This window comes from Magnolia sinica, unplaced genomic scaffold (assembly GCF_029962835.1).
Source record: "Magnolia sinica isolate HGM2019 unplaced genomic scaffold, MsV1 ctg213, whole genome shotgun sequence".
Taxonomy (NCBI): domain Eukaryota; kingdom Viridiplantae; phylum Streptophyta; class Magnoliopsida; order Magnoliales; family Magnoliaceae; genus Magnolia; species Magnolia sinica.
The window spans coordinates 243,320-271,142 of record NW_026682779.1 but is presented as its reverse complement, the minus strand read 5'-3'; the positions used below and the strand labels follow the sequence as shown (position 1 = coordinate 271,142).

Sequence of the window (27,823 nt, the reverse complement as noted above, 5' to 3'; positions counted from 1 at the left end):
CGATAAGAGCTCAGTACGCAACCCGATTTCAAAACTCTCTTCTTTAGCAATGTTAGGAAGATGAAGCGTTTCATGGTCTAGAGAGATTTTAGAATAAAGTGATGGGGTTTTCCTCCTCAGTTCAGAGGAGAGGTAGCGCAGTTTCCTTATTTGACTCTAGTTCCTCCGCTTATACGCAGTTTCCTTATGTGACTCTAATTTCTCCGGTTCTCTATTTAAGGGGTTCCAAAATGGGATTAGGGTATTTATTATAGGGTATTCTAAGGTTTCCTAAAGATTTTCTAGGAGGGCTTAGATCTATCAAAGGTGAGAGAGAGAGAGAGAGAGAGAGAGAGAGAGAGAGAGAGAGAGAGCTTGTGGAAGGGAGGCTATGCTTGTAGAGGTGATCTACCATATCTTAGCGCTTTCATGTCCTCGTAATTGGTGAAGGGAGGCTATGCTCGTAGAGGTGATCTACCATATCTCAACACTTCCATGTCCTCGTAATCGGTGAGATCTCTCCGTTTTCTTTGTTTCTCTTATTGTTTATCCACTCTTGCGTGAATGAAGAAGGTTGTAACGTTCTACTTCATAGTGGATTGTTGATTTGGACGAGGTCCCGTGGTTTTTACCTCTTTGAGGGTTTTCCACGTAAAAATCTCGTGTTGTGTGGTTGATGCTTTGATTTATTTCATTGCATTATTATTCCATAATTCTGGTTTGTTTTGGGAGGCTAGATCCTAAGGTTTTGTGCAAGGCTCCCAACAAAGTGGTATCAGAGACAAGTTCATTGAACGGGTAAGATCGGTTTTGAATTATGGAAGGTAGCTCATTAAGGATGATCAGCCTCAATGGTTCTAACTGGACCATATGGAAGGCTAAGATGGAGGACTTGTTTTATTGTAAGGACTTATATTCTCCAATTTTAGGCATATCAGCAAAATACAAGGATATGTCTGATGATTATTGGAAGAAGATGGATCGAAAGGCGGTGGGGTTTATTAGACAATGGTTGAATGATTCCGTATTCCACCATGTGTCTACAGAGACCTCAGCCACTAGCCTATGGCTGAAATTAGAAGGGCTGTATGAGAGGAAGACAGTCGGTAATAAGATTTTTCTGATAAGGCGACTTGTGAATCTCAAGTTCAAAGATGGTGGTTCTGTGGCCGAGCACATGAATGAGGTCAGCAATACAGTGAACCAGCTCTCTGCTATGAAGATGGTCCTGGATGATGAATTATAAGCTTTGTTATTGCTTAGTTCATTGCCTGATAGTTGAGAGACATTGGTGATGTCTCTAAGTAACTCCACGCCAGACGGAAAGGTATCCATGGAACAGGTAACCAGTTGTCTCTTCAATGAGGAAACAGGAAGGAAGTCTCAGGGGTCTACTCAGCAAGAGACCCTTGTGACACAAGAACAGGGAAGAGGAAAGAATAGGAAGGGCGGGAAGGCCCGAGATAAATCAAGAGGCAAGTTAAGAAACATAAAGGATGTTAATTGCTGAAATTGTGGCAAGAAGGGCCATTACAAGCATGAATGTCGTGGTAAGAAGAACGATAAAAAAGGAAAAGGAAAGGAGAAGGAAGATGAATTAGATTCCACTGCGGTCGCTTCAGATGGTGACGTTGTAGTTATTCTTTCAGCAGATCATGATATGTCTCACAGCTACGAGTTAAGACACCGACTGAGTGATTGACTCGGGAGCTTCTTTTCATGCGACTTCATGTAGGGACTTCTTCACAAGCTACAAGTCAGGTGACTTTGGGACCGTGACGATAAGAAATTCTGGCGTATCGAAGATCGTAGGGGTTGATGATATTTGTGTGAAGACCGATGTGGGCTGCACATTGGTTCTCAGGGATGTGAGGCATATCCCAGACCTTCGCCTCAACTTGATATCGACGGGAAGGTTGGATGATGACGGCTATGAAAGCCGGTTTGCTGGTGGGTGATGGAAGCTCATCAAGGGTTCGTTGATCACAGCCAGAGGAAAGAAGTGTTGCACCCTTTACAAGGCAAGTGTCAGTGTGTGCAAGGGTGGGTTGAACACAGCGAAAGATTCAGCTATTGATATGTGGCACAGGCGTCTAGGCCACATGAGTGAAAAAGGGCTTCAGGTACTAGCAATGAAGCGGCTCCTTCCAGACGTGACAGGTACACCTCTCAAAACCTGTATTGATTGTTTATCAGGGAAACGTCATAGAGTTTCATTTATTAAAACTGCTTCTCACGTTAATAAAGTGCATGCATTAGATTTGGTTTATTCTGATACTTGTGGTCCTATGAGGACAAAAACTTTAGGTGGGGCATTGTATTTTGTCACTTTTATAGATGATGCATCTAGGAGGGTTTGGGTTTATACTTTGAAATCTAAGGATGAGGTCTTTAGTGTGTTTAAATTGTTTCATGCTATGGTCGAGAGAGAGACAGATAGATCATTGAAGTGCATCCGCACTGACAATGGTGGTGAATACATTGGAGATTTTCATAAGTATTGTAAGTCCCTGGGTATACAGCATAAACAGACGGTTCCTAAGACCTCTCAACATAATGGTGTGGCTTAGCGAATGAATCACACCATTGTAGAGAGAATCAAATGCATGTTATCCCATGCGAAGTTGCCCAAGACGTTTTGGGGAGAAGCAATGCACACAGTAGTGTATCTGATAAACAGGTCTTCATTAGCCCCGTTGAATGGAGAAGTACCTGAGAAGGTGTGGACTGGACAAGATCCATCGTACAGTCATCTCAGGGTGTTTGGATGAAGGGCATCCGTTCACGTACCAAAGGACGAGAGGTCCAAGCTCAATATGAAGATCAGACAGTGTGTGTTCTTAGGGTACGGTGATGAAAAGTTCGGTTACAGATTGTGGGATTCGACCGAGAGGAAGCTCGTCAGGAGCAGAGATGTAATTTTCTTTGAAGATCAGTGTATAGAAGACATTGGTAAGCTAGAGAAGAACCAGCCTAGTTCAGGTGAGCTAGAGGACATGGATCCGATTATTCCTCCCGTGCTGCCTAATGACGGGGGAGTACAGCAAGGTGCAGAGGATGAGGGAGTTCCTTCAGAAGATGGACCAGGGGAGCAGCCCCCACTTGATCCACCGGTTGAGCCACAGGTGAGGAGGTCATTTAGGGAGAGACAGCCGTCCAAGAGGTACTCGCCGCATAAGTACATTATGTTAACTGATGGGGGAGAGCCAGAAGATTATTTCGAGGCCTTAGCCGACGAGCATAAGGGGGAGTGGTTGAAAGCTATGCAAGAGGAGATGAAATCCTTGCATAAGAACTACACCTATGACATAGTGAAACTACCTAAGGGTAAGAAAGCTCTGAGCAACAAGTGAGTGTTCAGAAAGAAGATTGAGTAGAAGAATTCACAGATGAGGTTCAAGGCCAGACTTGTGTGAAAGGGTTCGGTCAGAGGAAAGGTATAGACTTCGAGGAGATATTCTGACTAGTGGTGAAGATGACATCCATACGGGTGTTGCATGGGTTCGGGGCTAGCATAGATCTGGAGATGAGCAGTTAGATGTTAAAACTGTCTTCCTCCATGGTGACCTGAAAGAATAGATCTATATGCACCAACCAGAGGGGTTCGAAGTCAAGGGCAAGGGGCATATGGTGTGTAGGCTGAGAAAAAGTTTGTATGGGCTGAAACAAGCTCCACGGCATTGGTACAAGAAGTTCGACTCGTTTATGTTGAAGTATGGGTATGACAGAACGGAGTCGGATCACTGTGTGTTCACGCGCAAGTTCTCAGATGGTGATTTCTTAGTTCTGTTGTTATATGTTGATGACATGCTCATCATAGGAAAAGACAACAAGAAGATTGACAGGCTGAAACAGGAGTTGGGTAAGTCGTTTGAGATGAAAGACTTGGGCCCGACTAAGCAGATCTTAGGAATGGAGATAACCCGTGACAGAAGCAGCAGGAAGCTTTGGCTGTCACAAGAGCGGTATATTGAGAAAGTCTTAGAGCGGTTCAATATGAATGTAGCGAAGCCGGTCAGTACTCCACTGGATGGTCACTTCAGATTGAGCGTCAAGCAGTGTCCTAAGACGAATGCAGAGGTAGAAGAGATGCAAAAGATACCCTACGCGTCAGCTGTAGGAAGTTTGATGTATGCTATGGTGTGTACACGCCCAGACATAGCATATGTGGTTGATGTTGTCAGTCGGTATCTTGCCAATCCTGGTAAAGAGCATTGGGTAACGGTGAAATGGATATTGCGGTATCTAAAAGGCTTACCCAGGTTGAGCCCATGCTATGGTGACGGGAAACCTGTGTTAGAGGGCTACAAAGATGCAGATATGACAGGTGACATAGACTCCAGAAAGTCTACATCAGGGTTCATGTTCACGTTTGCAGGGGAAGCGGTCTCTTGGTAGAGCAAGCTACAGAGGGTCGTAGCATTGTCGACGACAGAGGCTGAGTACATTGCGGTCACAGAGGCATGTAAAGAGATGCTTTGGTTGAAGAGATTCTTACAGGAACTTAGCCTGAAGCAGGAGCAGCACGTGGTCTATTGCGATAGTCAAAGTGCTATACATTTGAGCAAGAATCCAAGTCAGCACTCCAAGTCGAAGCACATAGAAATTCGGTATCATTGGATCAGGGATACTTTGGAATAGAAGGTGTTACAGCTTGAGAAGGTCCATACGGACGATAATGGGTCAGACATGATGACCAAGGCATTGCTCAAGGGCAAGTTTGAGGTTTGTAGAAACCTAGCTGGCTTGAAGAATGCGAATTCCTCCTGAGTCAGAAAGGGAGAGATTTGATTGGGTTTTTCTCCTCAGTTCAGAGGAGAGGTAACGCGGTTTCCTTATTTGACTCTAATTCCTCCACTTATGCGTAGTTTCCTTATGTGACTCTAATTCTTCCGGTTCTCTATTTTAGGGGTTCTAAAATGGGATTAGGGTATTTTATTCTAGGGTATTCTAAGGTTTCTTAAAGGTTTTCTAGGAGGGCTTAGGGCTATTAAAGGTGTGAGAGAGAGGAAGCTTGTGGAAGGGAGGCTATGCTTGTAGAGGTGATCTACCATATTTCAGCGTTTCTACGTCCTCGTAATCGGTGAGATCTCTCCGTTTTCTTTGTTTCTCTTATTGTTTATCCACTCCTACGTGAGCGAAGAAGGTTGTAACGTTCTACTTCATAGTGGATTGTTGATCTGGATGAGGTCCCGTGGGTTTTACCTCTTTGAGGGTTTTTCATGTAAAAATCTCGTGTTGTGTGGTTGATGCTTTGATTTATTTCATTGCATTATTATTCCATAATTTTGGTTTGTTTTGGGAGGCTAGATCCTAAGGTTTTGTGCAAGGCCCCCAACATAAAGCTACTGTGTTGAAGAAACGCATCCGAATATGCGTCTGAATCTAGCCAGCTCCTCTGTAGAATAAGATCGCTGTATTCCAGCCCATATATCTCTCCTCTGTAATCTCTGTAGATCTTCTTCTTCTTTGTTTTTTTTTTTTTAATTATTTAGTTCTCCTCCATTCTTGTATAAATACCAGTTGTATGCGGCTCTAAGAAATAAGTCTCTTCTTTCACAAATCATGTATTTGAACATGGTATCAGAGCCATGACTACTGCTCTCTCTCTTCGGCCAGGGCCTCCTTGAGAACATGGTTGCCACCGTCTCCTCTCTCTAATCCGATCACCACAGCAAACCCCCCGTTTTCATCTTCTCTTTCTGACCGTCCTTTATTCTCAAATTCCTCCACAAATACCTGCCACAAATATCAAAGCGGAAAGCCCACCTTCAATTACCTTTCTAAAACTGAACTCTCCCTCCGCTGCGGAAGAGGATCGGAATGTCTTCCATGCGAAGTACCCGGCTAAGGTCGTAAAGAGGAACACCATTTTCTTACCTTCAAGAAGATAAGAAGAAAAGACTTTTTTTATTTTTTTAAAGGTTGGAGAGTCCAACACGTCTCACACATCTCCCTCTCTCTCTCACACATCTCCCTCTCTCTCTCACGTCTCTCTCATCTCTCTCTCTCTCTCTTACCGTTGTGGTTGACCGGCACATCATTGCTCTGCCACAGAGGCTAGGTGGTGGGCCCAAATCATGATCAATATGGACATCCGATTGATGATCATGCATACCATGATTTCTTACTTCCGATGATGCAGATGGACGGTGGATGATCTTCTGGTTGGAATCACAATTAACGTTAGAGGAACCTGTGAAATCATATGGCACTTTGTGAATTCTTTTTTCTGTAGATTTGTTTGGTCCATTTTCAAATTGTTTTGTCCCGTCCATTGCATGCATTTGGGTGATCAGATTCTTCTTTTCTATTTGTATTGAAAATTGTTCTGATCAGCACATCCTACCAGTCTGATCTCCACTGATAAATTTGGATTGTTGATCATTTTCATACAAAAAAAAAAATCAAACTTGAGAGCTTGTTGATTTACCAGTCGGTAAACATGTTGTGGGCTGTAAGTGGGTTTACACTGTCAAGCATTAAGTTGATGATTGATCTCACCATTGATCGATATAAAGCACTACTTGTTGCAAAAGGCTTCACACAAACTTATGGCATCGACTACACAGAAACTTTTGCTCCAGTTGCAAAAATGAATTCTATTCGAGTTCTCTTGTCTATGGCTGCAAATTTAGATTGGCTCCTCCATCAACTTGATGTCAAGAATACCTTTTTACATGGTGACCTTCATGAAGAAGTGTATATGTCCTTACCTCCTGGGTTTCGTCATAAGGGGGAGGAACATAAAGTTTGTCGCCTTCACAAGTCCATATATGGCCTTAAGCAGTCATTATAGGCGTGGTTCGACAAATTCACTCATGCTATGCAGGCTGCCCATTTTCATCAGTGTAGCTCCGATCATTTTGTTTTTTGGAAGTGCACCACCAATGGGCTCACAGTGGTCTTGGTCTACGTTGATGACATCATTATTACAGGTGATGATTCTACTTCTATATCCGGCATTAAGTCTCATCTTGCTAGTACCTTTGAGGTTAAAGATTTGGGCTCCTTGCATTACTTTCTTGGCATTGAGATTGCTCGTTCTCGCTCTGGTATTTCCTTATGTCAGCGAAAATATACATTAGACTTACTACATGAGACAGGTATGCTGGGTTGTAAGCCTGTTGCTACTCCTCTTGAGATCAATCATCAGCTCACCTCTCTCCTTGGTGAGTCTCTCTCCGATCCTGCTCCATATCAACGACTCATTGGCCGTCTTATTTACTTAACTATTACAAGACCCGATGTCTCTCATGCTGTGAGTGTGCTTAGTCAGTTTATGCACTCACCACGGGCTGCCCATTTGGATGCTGCCTATCGTGTTCTCCGTTATCTCAAAGGTTCCCCTGGTAAGGGCCTTCTTTTTTCCAGACATGGACACTTGTCTATTTTCGCTTTTTCTGATGCAGACTGGGCCGGTACTAAAGATGACCGGAAATTTACAACTGGTTACTGCTCATTTGTGGGGGAAACTTGGTTACTTGGAAAAGTAAGAAGTAGCCGATTGTTGCTCGATCTAGTGCTGAGGCCGAATATAGGGCTATAGCCCTACAACTTATGAGTTACTTTGGCTTAAGAAATTTCTGACCGAGTTTGGCTTCTCTCCATCTAGACCTATGCCGATGATGTGTGATAATCGGGCTGCCATTCACATTTCTAACAATTCGGTTTTTCATGAGCGCACAAAGCATATTGAGGTGGATTGCCATTTTTTTCGAGAGAAAATTAAATCTCATGAAATTATAACTCCACATGTTCGCACTGGGGACCAACTGACAGATATTTTCACTAAACCTCTTTCTCGTGACCAGCATGACGCAATCATTTCCAAGCTTGGCCTTTCGAATATCTTTAGACTCATCTTGAGGGGGAGTGTTTAAGAAATGCGTGTTGAAGAAACGTGTTCGAATCCAGCCAGCTCCTCTGCAGAATAAGATCGCTGTATTCCAGCCCATATATCTCTCCTCTGTAATCTCTGTAGATCTTCTTCATTGTTTTTCTTTATTTACTTTTCCTCCATTCTTGTATAAATACTAGTTGTATGCGGCTCTAAGAAATAAGTCTCTTCTTTCACAAATCATGTATTTGAACACTATGTGGAGTAGGTATAATTTATAAACACGCCATCTCATTGTGAGCCCCACGTAAACTGATACTAAGATCTAAAACGGTTCAACTCAAAAGAATAGAACAAAAGAAATATTAGTACCTAAATTTCTGAGAAAACTCTATCCTAGAAACGCAGAGAAAACTAATCATAATCTGAAAAAATGCTGACCTTAAAATAATTTAGAAAAATGCAGCCGAAGTTCCCAACAACAACTCCAAAAACTTGATCGATCCAAAAGGGATGACAAACCCAAGTGCATGGCTGTGATGTAGTTTTAACTCGGTGAGACTGAGATCGAATCCTCAAGGACTTATATTTGTCATTTCTCAAATACTTTAGAACTATAATTAAAACTAAAACTAATTATGAGATTTGGATTAGAATAAGTAATGGTGAAGATTTGAATAATGTAAAGAGAAAATAAATAAAATAAAATATTAGAGCGCTAAAGATCCACTTTTAGCCAGTATCAATGCCTAATTCACTTGATTCAATTAGATAACTTAGTTGGATTCGAAGTCCTATCCTATCCAGCCGGATAATAGAGTGGTTAATTCAACATTCACAAACCGAAATAGATATGAGCTTCAATTGATTCAGTTCCCACATGAAGCACCAATTTATTGATCATAGGAAATTCAAGGTATTTATCATGCATGTAGTCTATGATAGATCAATGAATTTTACAGATCAATCTTTGTAAAATAGATAAACAAACAACCTTAGCCTTCCTATGCACCCAAAGTGTCCGGAGTCGACAATGGATCAAAGTAAACTAAAACTAAAGATTTGTTTAAACTAAAATCAATGAATTATTCATCATTCAAACCAAATAACTGGAGTAAAAGTAAACTAGAATGTTAAAAATAACTACAAGTTTCACCTCTTAGCCATAGTTAAGAGATTTAGCCAACCATTGTCATAGTTGAAATAAACTCTAAAAAAACATGAAAAAGAACTTTATTAATTTTAACTAGGCATAGATTCAGTTCATGAGGCATGGATAAAAAATTGGGCCCATTATTTGCCCTTGGTAGAATGGTGGCATACCATCTATGATTAAGATAGTAAGCAAACACAACAGAATTATGGATGGATGTCAACCATCTTAACAATGTATGTTCCTATAACAACTGGGGTACATTAGGTGGACAATGAAGTAACATTGTGATTAAGTGGCTTTGTTCGTGAGTAATTTCTTTCCACCATAGCTTTTAACTCTACAAAACTCGTTGTACTAGCATAAAACTCAAGCAGTCCAACAAGTTAGTGCATAACTTGGGTGAGTTTAGAGAAAACCTAATGAGTCTTGTCTTGTAACAAAACTCTGATAAGGTCTTTGTTTATGTTAGAAGTGGTAGGTTCAAACCTCTACCTTTTTCTTTATCTAACCTTGTCACTCTCTAAAACTCAGCCAATAAAAAATAAAATTAAAAAAAAAAAAAAAAACTCAGTAGGTCATCAGAGTTAGCGCAAAACTCGGGCAAGTTTACGGAAACCCAATGGGTCTTGTAACAACCCGAGTCATATAGGAACTTGGTAGATTTTCACGACGTAGTTGAGTTCTAAGTTAACTTGATGAGTTTTTAAACAATGCATTAGGTTTAAGGAAAAATGAATGAAATAAAGCGGGTTTGTTATAGGAATACTTGTGCAAAATACTCTCTTGTAGCCAATTCATTTGCAATATTTTCTAGCAAGTTTTTATTCTTTCCTCTTTCCCTTCACCTTGTAGTTTTGAATTCCGGTTTCATAAATGTATATGATTATATCTTACAGGAAATGGCAGATGCTGTTGTCAGTGTTCTCTTGGATAAATTGGTGTCATTACTTGTAAGCGAAGGTCATCAACAGCTTGAGTTTAATGACCAGTTTGAGGAAACAAAGAAGGAGCTTCAGTACATGCAGAAATATCTCAAGGAAGCTGATCGGGTGAGGAGAAAAGATAGGAACGAGATTCTCAAGATGGTAATGAGCGACTTAAGAGAGTTGGTATACGATGCTGAGGATGTAATAGCAGATTGCCAGATTCTATTCCAGAAAAAATGTCAAGGCCGTGCACTCAATTTTACGAGTTATTGCTCTCCTACCCATTTGAAAACCCGTCATCAATTGGGAAAGCGGTTGAGTAAAATAAATAAAAAGATAAGAGAAGTGAAGGACAGGATGAAGTCCTTCTTAGATGCAACTCCTCGCCAAACTGGTAAATATGAAGATGGTGGGAATATGCCACTGACCCACCCAATCCTAATGGATGAAGATGAAATGGTAGGATTAGAAGATGAGTCGGTGAAGATTAGAAATTGGATCTTAGAAGCTAATGGGCCATTAACAATGATTGGAATAGTTGGATTGGGGGGAATCGGTAAAACCACGCTTGCTCAGAAGATATATAACAGTGAGAGTGCCGAAAATTCTTTTAAGCACTCATTTTTTATTACTGTTTCTCAAAATTTCAAATTCGACGAATTGCTGAAAAAGATACTGAAGAAACTAAAGGTAGAAGAGAAATCGCTGAGGGGAGATGACGTCCGTGAGCTACTGGAAAGGCTTAAGAGCATTTTAGATGAGAAGTACTTGATAGTTTTGGATGATGTGTGGGGAACAGATGAAGGGAGGTGGTGGGATAGCTTGAAGTCCGCTTTGCCCTCAGTAGAGGGTAGCTGTGTTATTGTTACATCAAGGAATGAGAAGGTTGCTCAATCAATGGGGGCTACTGACAAGTGCATACATCGTCTGCAAGTTCTTTCGGATGAAGATAGTTGGTCCTTATTTAGCAAGGTAGCTTTTGCAAGAAATGGAGGTAAGTGCACAAATCCAGATTTGGAGGTATTGGGAAAGGAGATTGTTAAGGGATGTGGGGGGCTTCCTCTGGCAATCAACGTTGTGGGCGGAATGATGTTGGGGAAAGGTGATTCCATCCATGAATGGAAGCAAATATCAAAGCACCTAAAGGAGGAGTTGCAAATCAGTCAGAAAGATGAGACGATCATTTCGACACTAGAGTTAAGCTACGAAGAGCTCCCAATACACTTAAAACCTTGCTTCTTGTGTCTTGCCATGCTTCCTGAAGATTATGAATTACCAGTTGTGTACATTGTTGAATTGTGGATTGGTGAAGGTTTTGTTTGGGGAAGAAATGAGAAAACGGCATTTGAGATCGGAGAAGAATGCTTTGCAGAATTATTTAATCGATCTTTGATACTTGGAACGGATAAAGATGTCTTTGAAAGTCGCTTCATTCGTTGCAAAATGCATGATATGGTTCGAGATATGGTGATAAAAATTGCAAGAGAAGAGAGCTTTTTTGTGAGCTTGGAGAGTGGAGGTAGGATCGGATTCAGTGTGCAGTCTCGCCACCTGGGAATTTCAGAGAACACAACAGTGGAGAGCATCCGAAACAGTTCTACCAAGCTGAGGACATTGGTTGGAATGGAAATGGAGAGGAATGAGATCATTGCAAGTGTAAAAGTAGTACTCTGCAAAGTAAGGTGGTTGAGGGTGTTAGATCTTTCATTGTCAAACACGAAAATTGATGTTGTGGCCAAGAATTGGTTGAGTGGGATAGGGTCATTACAGCACCTCGTTTTTCTTAGAATAGAGAATTCTGCGTTAAGAAGGCTCCCCGCTTCAATCAGAAATCTTCATAATCTTCAGATTCTATGTTTAAGAGACTGCCCGAATTTGGAAATGCTTCCCGTGTCAATCACAACATTGGAGAAGCTGACAGATATCGTAATCTTTGATTGTCCCTCTTTAGAATGCATGCCGGAAGGGCTTGGAAAGCTTTCAAATCTTGAAAGGTTATTTGGGTTTACACCAATGAATTTGGGTGGTAAAAATGGATCTGATATTTCGGATCTGAAGAAGTTGACAAGACTCAGAAAACTTTCGATGGACATAAAGTCAGAGAAACAAATAGAAGGGGAATGGAATGTGTTATCAATGCTCTATCATCTGCAATTTCTAGAACTAGACTTTGAGGGCAGTTCTATTGAAAGTGAAGGAGTTGTAAAGAAGATTGACAGTCAGTTTTCTGCTCCTTTAAAATCCCTTAGAGAGTTGCATCTTTGGGACTACACAGGAGAAAGCACACCTGCGTGGCTCAGTCCTATTTCCCTTCCCAATCTTCAGTTTCTTTTCATTGGTGGGGGAAGGATTAAGAAGATGGGTCCCAGATTTTGGGACAGTGAGAATGGGGTATGGAAAGTGGAGGTGTTGGTGCTAAAATACTTGAAAGAGATGGAAGAAGAGTGGACGAGGATGCGAAGGGCAATGCCGTCTTTAAGACTCGTGAAGGTTCAAAATTGTCCGAAGCTCAGGTCATTCCCATTGAATGACACGTTTGAAGATTATCGTGGAAATTGGAGCATATGGAGGAAAGAAGAAGAAAAAGGTGAGGGTAGTGTAATTAAAATGTAACCTTCACTTATAATTCCTTTTCTAAATCCTACACCGTTCGCACCACATCACACATTTCTATCTCACACGTGTGACGTGCTCGCATGTATGCTGCGAATTACGGACGCGGATTGCCTATTGACGCCGGCTGTAGTCAGGTGGCTACTGAACAATGTTCTGTTATGTGGGCCCCAACATGATATGTGTTTTATCCATGCCATTCATCTATTTTTCCATATCAGTTTAGGGCATGAATCCAAAATTGACAAAGATCCAAATCTCATGTGGACCACACTACCAAAAAACAGTGGTAATTGAACATAACCACACACGTGGAATTAACAAACCTCCATGATCAGACTAACACTTTTGAAAGACCTTACATCGGAGTAATGTCCTACTGGCCTACCTATTTCATACTCTAGCCGCGTTTGAAACTTGATACACTGGCATTTAGAAATGTTACACATGGCATTAGCTCAAATTATACTGACTAGACTGTGAGTCTGATGTTTCTATAAATAATGGCCCAAACAGTAAATTGGTCTAGCCAATTTAGGGACAATTGTTTGTTGTGTGTGTGTGTGTGTGTATATATATAATTGAAATAAATGTTGGCCAATCTAATCGTCATATAATCTAATCAGAAAAGTTTAAGTGCCTGATTATTCATGATGACAGTCTGCCAAAGTATTGAAGATTTTCTCAAAGCAATGTCTTTTGAATGCAATTTAGAATTTGGCCATAATTCAATTCCTGATTTTAAGCTATTTATAACTCTTTTGAAAACCTACTTTTCAAATGATTAAGGATTGGATTCAAATGTCAGGTTACTACAAAATTGAAACATTGGAATTCTCAAGAATCTAATTACTAGAAATGGGTATAATTTTCAAAATTCCTAATTGCTAGTCCAGCCGAGATTTGAATCTGCTTCATTGTTTGGATCATGATCCAAATATATATATATATAATAGAGAAAACCCAGATCTCAAATAAACCATACTATTGGAAGAATCCGATCCTCTGCTTGTCACAAGGAGGGATTTCCTTTTAAAGCTAATTTTCACTTTTCTCAGCTTGAAATTTTGCGGGAATTCAATTTCTGATTTTAAGCGATTTACAATTCTTTCTAAAAGCAGCTTTTTCTAATTAGCAGAGATTGGATTCAAATTCCGAGTCATCAAACAGAACTTGATACATTGAAGTTCTTAAGAATCCAATTGCTAGAAGTGGGCTCTTCAAATTTCTAGTTGTCAAACCACTCCTAAATTCCTTTGAAGACGTCTCCAACCTCTTTTCCATCTCCCTCTTAACTCTTTATGCTTGCTCTTTGAAGCTACAGGTGCTGTTGAAGAAGAAGAAGAAGACAAGTTTTATTCTTTTCCGAGAGAAGAAGAAGGTGGTAAGCTTTTTTTTTTTTTTCCTTCATCAATCATCAGTCACATGCTCTTCTCACAACATTTTCGGCTGGAATACCTTCACACGTAATCTAAGTTACTCGGCGAACATCATAGATCCCACGTTTCATATGTCACATGTAGGGAATAACCATATTTTTTAATGCACCCACTGAATTTATAAACCCCCATCTGTTCTGCTTCTGGTCATATGATAATTCTAATAGAAAGAAGATATGATGGGTGTATTTTTATGGGGTGGCAATAGTCAAGGTACTTTCGTAGATTGATTTGAACCGTTTATGTTCTTACCACTACCATATAGACATGCTACTTTCACGTAATCTGCGTCATTGATGATTTGAATCTTGAATTTGAGAATGAGTTATTACAAATTTTACTTTTCAATATTCCATGTTCGTCTTGGCACGGGTGACTTGTCAATTCAGTAGTTCATTTAATTGTCATGTTATTGATAGAAAATAAATATAAATACACAAATTGGATGATCCTAGCCATCTGGTTGACAGTGGGAATAATGACTTCCACTGTTGAAACATTTCTAAGGTCCACAGTGATGTTTATTTGTCATCTAACATGTTTATAAGATCACACAGACATGGATGAAGGGAAAACACAAAAATCAGTTGGGTCCAAAACTTCTGTTGGCCCTAAATGTTTAAACGGTAGATTTTCAATTCACTCTGTTTCTGTGGTGAGGTCCACTTAAGATTTGTATATATTTCATTTTTGGGCTCAAGTCCTCAAATTATCTGTTAAAATGGATGGACGGAGTAGATAAAATATTTAAATCACGGTGGACCCCACAGTTTACTCAGTACGCAATCCGCTTCCTGAATGAATCCCCTGCGACTTTTGTTTTTATTTACTTTTTTATTCTCCAGAGCTTCTAATTTCGGGCGCATGTAGAGCTGTGCACATCCAACACGTGGGTGCACGTGAAAATTTGAAACATGTGTGAGATGTGAGTTTTTCATTAGATAAAATTATTGGATTTTCTGTTTATATAAAAGAAACTAATGGTTTTTTTTTTTTCTTCTAACCATTCATTTGAGCATCTATACATTGTATTGCACCTGATAGAAAGCTCAGATGTCACACATATTTCAGGTAACCACACACGTGGATCGAATTAGCAAACCTCCATTGTCAGACTAACACTTTTGAAAGACCTTACATGGGACTAATTTTCTGCTGGGCTACATATTTGATACTCTAGCCACGTTTGAAACTTGATACACGGGCATTTAGAAATGATACACATGGCATTATCTCAAATTATACTTTGTGAGACTAATGTTTCTATAAGTAATAGCCCAAACATTAAATTGGTCTAGCCAATTTAAGTAACACTTGTTTGTTGCAATAAGGACATTATATATATATAATCATTGAAATAAATTTTGGCCAATCTAATTGTCAGATAATCTTAATCAGATAAGTTAAGTGCCAGATTATTCATGATGACAGTCTGCCAAAGTATTGAAGACTTTCTCATAGCATTGTCTTTTGAATTGAAATTTAATTCCAGAGCTTTCATTTTTGGTAATTTAGAATATGGCCATAATTCAATTTATGATTTTAAGCCATTTATAATTCTTTTGAAAACCTACTTTTCAAATTATCAAGGATTGGATTCAAATGTCAGGTTGCTACAACACTGACACAGTGGAATTCTGAAGAATCTAATTACTAGAAACAGATATAATTATCAAAATTCCCAATTGCTAAACCACTCCTAAATTCTTCTGAGGAAGGCTCTAACCACTCTTCCATACTGTTCTATCTACCTCTGTGGTCCCTCTCTCTTTGAAGCTGCAAGTGCTTGTGGGGCCCATGGAGCATAAATTACCCATTTAATGACCTCTCATGAATCTCTCACAATTTTATAATTATTTTTTAAATTCTTAAATCTTATAATAAGATGATGTAATGTATGTGCTCATGGTCAGGAGGTATGCTATTACGTGCACATAGTGCTCCCATTGTCTTTGAAGCTGCGCTTGCCGCCCTAGAAGAAGGTGAAGGTATGTTGTTTTTTTTTTTTTTCCATCTCTTAATGCTCTTTGCAAAACATTTTTGGCTCAAATACATTCACCTATTCTTAGCTGCTCAGTGAACATCACAGATCCTTCACATGTTTTGTATGTCCACATGTGTAGGGAGTCATTTTTGTGTCCATTTTTTATACACCCATTGATTCAATAAATACCTCCATCCCTTCTGCTTTTAGTCATGCAATAATACTAATTGAAAGTAGACATTATGGGTGTATTTTTATTGGTCCTAGAATGCTCAGGTATTGTCTTAGATTGATGTGAACCGTTCATGTTCTTACAACTACCACATGGACATGCTGCTTTCAACCTTTGAGTCTTGAATTTGAACATGTCTTTAAAAAAAATAAAAAATAAATATAAATTTACTTTTCATATTCCATGTTTCCCTTCATACACAGTCATCCGAAACAAACTTAATTTCTTCAAATGGCCCTTTAGCATATCAACATAACTTGATCGGTTCATATCATCTTTAAGATGAAATTCAGTTGTGGAAAACCCCCATACGGTTAACTGTAGTAGGAGGCCACAGTACCTTATCAAAATCTTTGCTGTAGTAACAAGTTGGACAATATTTCATTTCTCTGACTGTGGTTGATATGGCAGAGCTGGTGGAACTGGAATAAGGATACAGAGACCTCTCCATATTATACATTGAGAGGAGTGATGTGTCAATTCAATACGCTGGTTTAAATTGCCCCTAAGGAAATGGTTAATGGCTCACATTTGGTGAGAAGAGACAAAATTTGGGGAGGGGGGGGTTGGGTTCCTTGCACTTGCTCCAGTGGTAGACTCATGAGAGTTTCAAAACCCTTTCCTTGCACTTGCTCCAGTGGTAGACTCATGAGAGTTTCAAAACCTGGTCAAGGGTTCGAGCACCCATAGGTGGTGAAATCCCACTAAGGCATGAGTGTGTGGTGGTGTGTGTGCGTGTGTTAAAATAAATAAATAATATGGGAAAAGGTTCTATAAGCTCGAGCTCATGAAAACTTCCCATGAGGTCGAGCTGTGTGGGCCCCACCGTGATGGGTGTTGAACATCTACCCCATCAGTCAGATGCACTATTCCATGGTGGCCCTGGGGCTTAAAAATCAAGTCAATCCATAACTTTTGTGGGCCACACCACATACAAAACTTGAGAGGGGTTACCCTCCATTAAAACATTCATAATCATTTGTTGGGCCCATCGAGATATGGTTCACAAATCTAGTCCATCCATTATGTGTGTCCCAATACGATGAGGAGTCAGACCAACTTTCAGATGCATCAAAATTTCAGGCGTGCCCCGCAAAGTGCTTTTATATGTTTTAGGCATGTCTTCACATGATTTTAGATGGTATGGCCCACTTGAGTTCCATATACGGCTGATTTTTTGGATATCCCATAATTTAAAGGGGACCCATCAAATGCACGTTGTTGATGGTCGACACGCATCACAGTGGGGCCCACACAGCTTGACCTCATGGGAAGCTCGCATGAGCTCGACCGTATAGAACCTTTTCCATATATATATATATAATCTGTGATGGGTCCTAATAGATGGACAGTCTCATTAATGCATGGCCATAAGTCATGTACAATAGAGAGATGGCGCTGCGCAGTCCGATTCTAATGGCTTTGCCTGGTCAACTTTCTTATTTTGTTAACAGGTCCTTTTGTAGTAGTATGCCTACGAGTACAACCACTTTATGTGTGTGTGTGTATATATATATTCAAAATTGTGATTTTCATATATGATGGAAAAAGAGCTATACAACTTGTAAAGATGGGCCTGATAACAAAATAAGCAGGCCCACCTGCCAGGAAAGGGAATGCACAAGCACTATATATCTACTTTATGTATAGTACATATGATGGTATGAATATGCGATAGAATGTAAGGCAACTCATCTGGTGGGCTTCACATTTAGGATATAAATAAATAAATAATTTAGAAAAGCATAGTAATGACTCAAATGCCCTACTCATTGGCGGATTCTTCGGGTCAATTACTATCATTGGAGTTCATGTTAGGACATGGGCCGGAAAGTAAGGCAGATTCAAAACTCGAAGGGCTGCAGGAAAGGAAATCATGCAGTTCCATGATTAAAATTTTCATGACACCACATAAATTGCGGATCAGGCTAATATTTTTGTATTTTCAGTTCATCTCAATAGAAATGACCTTATATATGGTTTGGATGGCTAGAAATGACCTTATGGATGGTTTTGATGGCATATAAACATAACGGTGGCCCTCATAGAGGTTTTAACGGTAAGCATTTTCCTACCAACTTTTTCTTGTCATGCAGCCCACTTTAGTTTTGGAGCTGTTTCATTTTTGGGCTCATGTCCTAACATAAGCTGCCAAAAACAGATGGACAGAGTGGATTTCTCACAAACATCATGGTAGGCCCCACTTAGCTTTTAATAAGAGAAACTTTCTGCCGTGGGTGCGTCCCCTAATAAATTCCTCATTGAGTGATTTGATAACAGGTACATGTGCTATTAACTCAAAATTAAACTAACTTGTGGAACCAGTGTCTCTAAGTTGTCGCCAAAAACAAAATTGGTCCAGCCAACTTCTTATTCAGCAACACTTGTTTGTTAAAATAGGATAATTTGAATTTATTTATATTTAATTTTAATTGTCCAGTAAATTTCACCAATATGATGGTTAGATAATAAGAGATAAGCTTAAAATTATATTTATCATAATCTAACTAGTATACTCAATTTGGGCAGTTTAATTTGAAAAACTTAGATGCTATGTATGCAAGCGGATGGTGAAGATGAAAATAATCACTAGTTCTCATTTAACCAAGGCTGGTCGATAGCTTTTCAACCATTTTATATACATGAATCCGATAATCAATTTGTAAAGTTGCAGCCACCGGGAGTTACAGTTCGGGTTTAGGCTATTTTTGCCTTTGAGCTTTCCTGCATGATTTCTTTTGATCATGGCTGTCCATGAAGTTATGTCACTTGTTCTACATCAATCATCAATTAGTCTAATTTTTCAAGGAAGCCTTGAAGAGTTCACTAGCCCTGATGAACAGTTTGGATGGGTGATGGAAATGCCAATGAGGTGATTGCAACTATAACCCATCCTCCAGTGGGTTACCCCACCATTATAACAGGACACCTTCAAATACCTGGCCAGTACAACTATTTAATGGCTCCATATGAATTTGAAGGTTTTTGGGCAGTTGTCCATTGTTCTCTATGGTGTGGCTGATTGGATTGGTCTGTCTTTTAAGGCATCCTATTTCACAGTGGGGATGTGACCGTACAGGACAGTTTTCATGCAATACACATGCCATGATAAACCTCATATGTAGATGCACAACCTATTTATTTACCGTTAATTGGGTTTGACACGTTCTCTTTAAGTCCATTTGATTCACATCATAATACAATGTGGATAGTGTTGGCTCGGTATGTCTATTTTATAATGAATACAGTTGTGCTGAAAATGGTTATTTGGTGTTTGGTACAATAGTGAACCGTTCATGTTCTTTTAACTACCACATGGACATGCTGCTTTCTTGTAATCATGCATCATTAATGATCCTAACCTTTTGAATCTTTAATTTGAAAAAAAAAAAAAAAAAAATTCATATTCCATGTTTCTCTTCATACACAGTTATCCGAAACAAACTTTCTTCAAATGGCCCTTTAACATATCATCGGAACTTGATCGTTTCGTATCATCTCTAAGATGGAATTCAGTTGTGGAAAACACCCTATGGTGACTGTAGTAGGGGGCCACAGTACCCTATCAAAACTCTTGCTGCCGTAACAAGTTGGACAATATTTCATTTCTTTTACTGTAGTTGACATGGCAGAGCTGGTGGAACTGGAATAGGATACAGAGACCTCTTCATATTACACACGAGAGCGGTGATGTGTCAATTCAATTCGTTCGTTTAAATTGCCCCTGTAGTGGATGGAAAATGATTAGAAATACATAAATTGAATGATCCTAGACATCTGGTTGGAGTGGAAAGAAATGGTTAATTGCTCACATTTGGTGAGAAGAGAAGAAATTTAGGCTCCGTTTGTCTTATATATGTGTGTGTGTGTGTGTGTGTGTGTGTGTGTGTGTGTGTGTGTGATGGTTCCTACTAGATGGACAGTCTCATTAATGCATGGCCATAAAACATGTACAGTAGAGAGATGGCTGCTGCCACGTTCTGCTTCTAATGGCTCAACCTTATCAACTTTCTTGTTTTGTTAACTCCCACTTTATGTATGGTACATATGATGGTGCGGATGTGCGACCATAACAAAAGAAGGTAGGGCAACTCATTAGGTGTGCTCCACGTACATTTAGGAAATAAATAAATAAATGATTTAGAAAAGCATAGTAATGACTCAGATGCCCTACTCATTGGCAGATTCTTCTAGTCAATTACTATCTTTTGAGTGTTCATGTTAGGACATGAGCCCATAAATAAAGGCAGATTCCAAAACTCAAGGGGCTCATGGGAAAGGAAACCGTGCCATGTCCATAATTAAAACATTCATGGCACCACATAAATTGTGGATCAAGCTAGTAGGAATGAACTTATGAATGGTTTAGATGGCATATAAACATCATGTTGGACCTCAGGGAGGTTTCAACTGTAAGCATTTCCCTACTCACTTCTTCCTCTCATGCAGCCCACTTGAGTTTCGGAGCTGTCTCATTTTTGGGCTCATGTCCTAACATAAGCTTCCAAAATGGTTGGACATGGTTTATTTCTCACAAACATCAAGGTAGGCCCCACTTAGCTTCTAATCAAAGGAACTTTCTGCCATGGAGTGCATCCCATAATATATTCCTCATTGAGTGATTTGATAACAGGTTCATGTGCCAAAAACCAGATTGGTCCAGCGAACTTAACCTCTAATTCAGCAACACTTGCTAGTTAAAATAGAATTATTTGAATTTATTTATATTTAATTTTAATTGTCTAGTAAATTTCACCAATCCAATAGTCAGATAATAAGATAAGCTTAAAATTATATTTATCATAATCTAACTAGTACACTTAATTTGGAATTTGAAAAACTCAAATGCTATATATACAAGTGGATTGTGAATATGAAAATAATCACCAGTTTTCCCTCTTGCATGGCCACTTGAGTTTTGGACCACTTGAGTTTTGGATCCATCTAATTTTTGGTCTCATCATAAAATGATATGGAAAAACAGATAGACAGTGAATTTCTCACAAAATCACAGTGGGCCACAACTAGCATCTCAATGCAGGAAGTGCTTTCACAGGAAATCCTCGTCCAGCAACACTTTCTCTAGCATGGATTGTGAAAAGACGAACTATTGATGCCCTATAAGGGAATGAATAGGACAATACCAAATAATCAAATGGACACATTCATCATCATGGGGCCCACAGAGCACCGTTCATTTTTTACTCGTACATGGGTGACCGACATGAGCAGGGGACGACCCTAACATTTTGGGTCGTTGACCTCTCATGGGATGCCTCACCTAACAAATAGCGTAAATCTTTCTCACATGTGTGCCGTGTTGCAAGTGTGCCACGAATTACCCATTCAATGACCTCTCATGAATCCTTTACAATTTTTTAATTTTTATCATTCTCAAATCTTGTAATAAGATGACATATGCTACGTCCTGTGGTTAGGAGGTTTACTAATTTCACACGCACATAGTGGTCCCATCCTCTCTGAAGTTCCATCTGCCACCGAAGAAGAAAAAGAAGGCATTTTTCTTTTTCCTTTTGTAATTGTTGCTCACATGCTCTTTTCATGACATTTATATCTCCAAAACATTCACCTCATCTTAACTGCTCCATGAATATCACAGATTCCGCACATGTTTTGCATGTCCACACGTGTACCAAATCACCATTTTTGTATTCCCCCATCCGTTCTGCTTTTAGTCATAGAATAAAACTAATAGAAATAGTCATGATGGGTGTATTTTTATAGGTGGTGGCAATGGTCAGGATACTTTTTTAGATTGATTTGAACCATTCCTATTCATACTACTATTATATACAGCTATGCAACTTTTTTTGTACTCATCCATCATCATCTAACCTGTGAATCTTGAATTGAACATGACTCATTAAAAATTTAACTTTTCAATATTTCATTTTCCTCTTCATTCACAATCATCTGAAGCAGATTTTCTTCAAATGGCCCTTGTAGCACATGATCCAGAAATTTCATATCATCGTCTAGGATGTAATCTAGGGGTGAAAAACTCTTATATGGTAAATGTGGTAGGGTTCCACAGTACCCTATCAAAATCCTCATTGTGGTAACATGCCAGATGATATTTCTTTTATTTTATTTTTTTTACTATGGTTGATGAATCCGGATCCTCTGCTTATCACTGACAAGCATTTCTTGTTTTTCCGGATCGTCGCTGGCATTACAAGCACTGCTGCATTAAATGCAGTTTGTTATGATGTGGCCCAATTACATTTTAATGAAAAGAAAACTACTGTGTGTGGCAAGCAAAGGATCTGGACTCAATGGTTAGAAATACCCAGATAGTAGATTCCAAACCAATGGTGGGAGAAAAAGGGTTCGTGGCCCACATTTTGGAGGGGAGGAGAAGACTTTTAGGCTCGGTTTGTCAAACAAATTTTTTGGATGGTTCATACTAGATGGACAGTCTCAAGTGTGTTCATTTAATAGAATCAGATTTGATGAAGCCGGTGAAATACCAAGTATTAAAATTTCTTTGTAGTCAGCTGACTTTGTCAATTCTCATTTCCTAAGGCTCGTTGATAGCATTTCAACCATTTTATATACATGAATCCGATAATCAATTTATGAAGTTGCAGCTACCAGAAGTTACAGTTCAGGTTTAGGCTATTTTTGCCTTAGATCGAGCTTTCCTGCATGATTTCTTTTGATCATGGCTGTCCATGAAGTTATGTCACTTGTTCTACATTAATCATCAATTAGTCTAATTTTTCAAGGAAGCCTTGAAGAGTTTCACTAGCCCTGATGAACAGTTTGAATGGATGATGGAAATGCCAATGAGGTGATTGCAATTATAACCCATCCTCCAGTGGATTACCCCACCATTATAACAGGACACCTTTAAATATCTGGCCAGTCCAACTATCGAGTGGCCCCAAAAGGTTTTTGGGCAGTTGTCCATTGTTCTGTATGGTGTAGCCCACCTATTGATTGGATTGTTCTGTCTTTTAAGGCACCCTATTTCACAGTGGGGGTGTGACCCTACGGGACAGTTTTCATGCCATACACATGCCATGATACACATCATATGTAGATGCACAACCTATTTATTTACCATTAATTGGGTTTATAATGATTACAGTTGTGCTGAAAATGGATATTTGGTGTTTGGTACAATAGTTATAACTTGGTGTTTGTTTCACTTTTGAGTTTAATCCAACTGCTTTCTTTATGAAGGACCAGAGATACAAGAGATTTCATCTGAGTAGCTCCAGCAAAGGCAATTTATATCATCTGGAGGCAACCCATCATCCAACAATGTGTACAGTTCATCATGTGGCTGTTTCTTGCTTTTCACTTGCAATCTCCATTAATAAATTTGCAAACTCTTCTTCTTCCTGTCAGATGGGCAAAAGACTTAAAACTTTCTCTTTATAATATGTATATTTGTAGCCAATTGACCTTTGTAATTAACATTTTCTGATGTGGGGACAGACATACTCCCTTGTCATCTATTCAAGAATTCATTATAAGATACATTTCATTGATGATGTTAGTAGATTTATATAGTACTTTTTAAATATTTAAATTGAATATTGAGAATATCTTTGAGTGCATAATAAAAAATATTCAAACTCATGATAGTGGTGAATACAGGAAATTCAAAACCATTCTTGAAACACATGGCAATACTCACCGTTTCTCTGTCCTCATACACATGAGCAAATGGTCTTGCTGATTCTCTATGGTGGCAAATGCCCCCATCCCACCTCTTACACCATTCAATGCTATCGTTGTATACAGTAAGTCTTCATGGAAAATACTATTTGATTATCAATTTCTTTAAGGTTGGGGCTATGAATCTCCCTTGAATGTTTCTTTCTATTGATACCAATTGGCTGTGGGCGCACCTCCTGACATGTCATTTGCAATGGAACTAAGTTTCTCTTCCCATCATTACTGTCAGACATGAAAATACACTTAGGCAGAATACATGTACGAACCAACCTCTGAAAATACACTTAGGCAGAATACATGTACGAACCAACCTTGAGATTGATTTCCATGTGATCAATCAACACCTGCACCATGGGTGTGGCCCACCTGATTTGCAGATTGGCTTACTCTTTGTGCTGGGTACACAGCATGTAAGGTTGTGCCAGTCGGGCACCATATAGGCCAAAATAGGTAGGCAACGTCCCTGGTTGCCATGGCACTGGAACCGTGTGGAAGCTTCTTAAATTAATAAACCTAATTAGCCATGTGTAGCCCCACCATTATGGTTATTGAAACTAGACCAACTCTTTGGCTCATTAACATATCCTCAGACATAAATGGTGAATTTTTGACCTGACTACTTACACCTTGTAGGGCCCACAAAATCACATGCTTTCACCCTTGTGGGACCAATACTTGGCAGATTGGGTTAATTTCATGATCAGGCCTGAGCCCTAACCATGTTCTCATTAACCAAGCTCACTCCTGACTCATGTCAGGCCTAATCTGAAAGCCAGATCATCTGGCACAGTCCCTTTGGCATTCCTAACCATGTTCTCATTAACCAAGCTCACTCCTGACTCATGTCAGGCCTAATCTGAAAGCCAGATCATCTGGCACAGTCCCTTTGGCATTCCTAAATGTGTGGAGATTGCAACAGGTACATAGATTGAATGAACCATATCTCAAAAACCAAACATTTTATAAATTTAAAATGAATGGATTAAAACGTGATGTAGAGCGGGTCGCGGACACTTTCATGGCCAAGATGGACCAGAGAAGGCCTGATTGGAGGCGGAGATGATTAGGACCGTCGGAACCTTAAAACAGCTGTATATCACAAACCGAAATGAGTTTTTCGACATATTATATATGATTTTGGGGTAGGAGAAGCTACTTTAGCCAACCAACACGTCTATGCCAGATTACCCACGCCGGATTTGCGATATTCAATCAGATCGTCGGTTGAAAGTCCATTTTATTTCCAAATTTACTATACATAGTAAGTTTTAGTTCGATCATAACTTTTGATCCTTTGAGTTTTAGGAATCATGCCCAACATGAAAAGGGCTTAGAAAAATTAGGAGAATAACGTGGTTAGGCCAAATTAGACACTTACTATTTTTGGCCGAAAACCATGAAGTCTAGTACAAATCATGACCATCTATAAATAGTAAGTTTACTATTTATAGTAAGTCAAGTTTTTAGGGAGTTTGAGTTGGAGTTGAGAGTGAAACTCCGTCCTAGGTTTGTTAAATAACTGTCATTTCGTTTTTTATCATAAATTAATTATTTTCGAATTATTAGAAATTATTTCTATTTTCATCTCTCATGGATTTGAGGAATGTTTGTGAGGAGTCCAGAGAAGCTCCGTGGATTTGTAGTAGTTATCCCTAAGGAAGACGGTGATCAACCTCATCACATCCTTTCCTACGTCAAAAGGAAATCAAAGCCTCTCTCCTCATGATTTTATTAAAAAGCTCTTTCATGCATCTAAGTAGCTCAGTTTGAGTAATCAAAACCGAGTTTCTCGTGTCCTCAAGTTACCAAGTGACTCAGTTGACGAGGCCAAGTTTTGAGTGACCCACTAACCAGTGGCAGACCTGGTCCCGCTCAGCTGGAGGTGCATTTGGAGTCCATTGGGTTGGACCCAGGTCAAGGACCAGGTACAATTTGCACTATTCAAAAGCATGTGGGGATCTTCTCACCCCACATGCAACACAGGGAATTATACAACTGGGTCCATCCAACTACTGGACCCTAGTGTGGCTGGCTCATGCTTCAAAAATTAAACCTATTGATAGTTATATTCATTACTTCTTTACAATTTACTCCAAAGATAATTTCACGATTAACTATTTTAGTTTTCTGCCATTGCTTTGATGTCCACCAAATGAATGGACAGAAGTCTAGTAGGTACGGCTTTTAATAAAGGACCCAATTGGCACATCACCCTACAATGCACACCACCTTGCTACCATATTCCAGTTATTCGTCTCTAATACCAAAAGAATATTCTGGTTGGTTTTTCGTGGACTAGAACTATCCACATTTATTGAACAGTTGAAATGTGAAATAGACAGAGATCTGAATTGACCAAACAAGCGTCCAATGACCAGAAGTTGGGAATTTGGGTCCACAATTTAGATGGTTTAACTAGAGTTAACACATGCCATGTGTTCAACTTTCTACTGCCTGCTTTATCCTGGTGGAAGCCCAAAATCTGTATTTGGCTGTAATTTTTGTGAATGGTATGAAACAGAGAATCCGTTTTTCAAAAAAAATAAAAATAAAATTCTACTGCCTGTATATTGACCAACACATGCCAACGTATGAAATAACTCCCTTAGAGAGAGAGAGAGAGAGAGAGAGAGAGAGAGAGAGAGAGAGAGAGAGAGAGCAACTTGTCCTCGGCCAATATTTGGGTCCTATGTTCATTTGGATTGGATATAGGTTGAGCTTGAAGTCTAGCAAATCGAGTTTAGTAAGCTCTAATTTTACATTAGATCTTGGTTTCTAGTATATATATAATGAGTTCATGTTAATAGAACTTATGTACTAGAGATATAGATCTCTAAAAACACATCTGTTATTAACTAAACTGAGATTTAACTCATTTTTAGGTGTCTGCCAAACAGGTCCTAACTTTTAAGCCCAATAGCTAATTGGGTTGGACATGAACACAAGTTTACAAAGGGAGCCCAATAATTAATTGGGTTGTATAGGAGTCTGGATGCCTAAAGGCCTGACAAGCACTGTGAATTAGGTGTGTGGTTTTGGGTGGACTTGTTATCATGGATTAACGTATTAATATTGATCAAGCAAGCTTGATTAATCCCTCGTTTACTGAAATTTTGCACAATTTTCCCTAATTCATCCTCACTTGCTCTAATTTATCCAAAATTTCCTTAAGTTGCTGCAACTTACCCTGATGTACCTTTTTACCTAGATTGCCTTAATTTGCCAAACTTGCTTTCATTCATTAGATTCCACAGATGAGTGCCTTGTTATGGGCGATCTTATGTGAGTAAATGACATTTTAGCCTCAAAATAATATTTCTTCATATGAAATGGATGCTCTAGGCCACCAATGCCAAATATAGGCACCCCAAATGTAGACATTGGATCCTGAGTCACAACAGAGAAATCAAACTCAATTTTCTAGTTTGTCTCTTTGATCTGCATCACTGCAACTTCAATCTCAATTCCATTTTTGCCATTCCACGTAATTGTCTCTAGGTATTGTTCACATATGTTTGAATCTATGGTAATTCCAATACATTTGAGCTTTTATGCCCAAGTGTTGTGTGTTCAATCTAAACTGTGAATCAGTTAATCTGCCCTACCAAAACTCAGGCAAAAAATAGCTTAGGTGGTCAATACCATAGGGAACAATTTTTTTCTCAAGTTTTTCAATAATATTTATTATTTAAATATGTTAATATTGTTGAATCTTGGTGAATTTAATCAAATTTCATCGAGTTTATTAAAGAATTGTCAAGTCGATTTCTTTCTTGACTCTCTTGTTTTTTTTTTTTTCCTTTCTTTCTTTCTTTTATTTAAACTAATTTTGAGTTCCCTTTGAGTCTTGACAGAGTCATTTTTGTCTCTTTCATTGTAAACACAGAATGGAAGTTGGGTTTAGTTTTCCATACCGACCAGAGTCCCATTTTGGAAGTTCTTAG

General features: G+C 39.1%; 2 protein-coding genes across 31 annotated transcripts in view; both read left to right on the top strand.

The window, feature by feature from the left end:
- LOC131236096 (disease resistance RPP13-like protein 4) overlaps positions 1-27,823 on the top strand; it is a 97,664-nt gene that overhangs the window by 3,476 nt on the left and 66,365 nt on the right. The gene's annotated exons all lie outside the window — the stretch shown is intronic.
- LOC131236097 (disease resistance RPP13-like protein 4) overlaps positions 9,669-27,823 on the top strand; it is a 59,807-nt gene continuing 41,652 nt past the window's right edge. For 8 of the 30 annotated variants that reach the window (XR_009166535.1, XR_009166536.1, XR_009166532.1 and 5 more), the window contains exons 1-2: positions 9,670-12,488; positions 15,867-15,941. Coding sequence is in view for 25 of the 30 variants with exons in the window: in XM_058233219.1 (XP_058089202.1) it covers positions 9,707-12,488; positions 15,867-15,941 (2,857 nt within the window). In the remaining 5 variants the exon portion in view is untranslated. Of the gene's footprint in view, positions 12,489-15,866; positions 15,942-21,607; positions 23,004-23,378; positions 23,666-27,823 lie in introns of those variants that run through there. The other 22 variants (XM_058233235.1, XM_058233228.1, XM_058233226.1 and 19 more) reach the window with 15 other exon arrangements.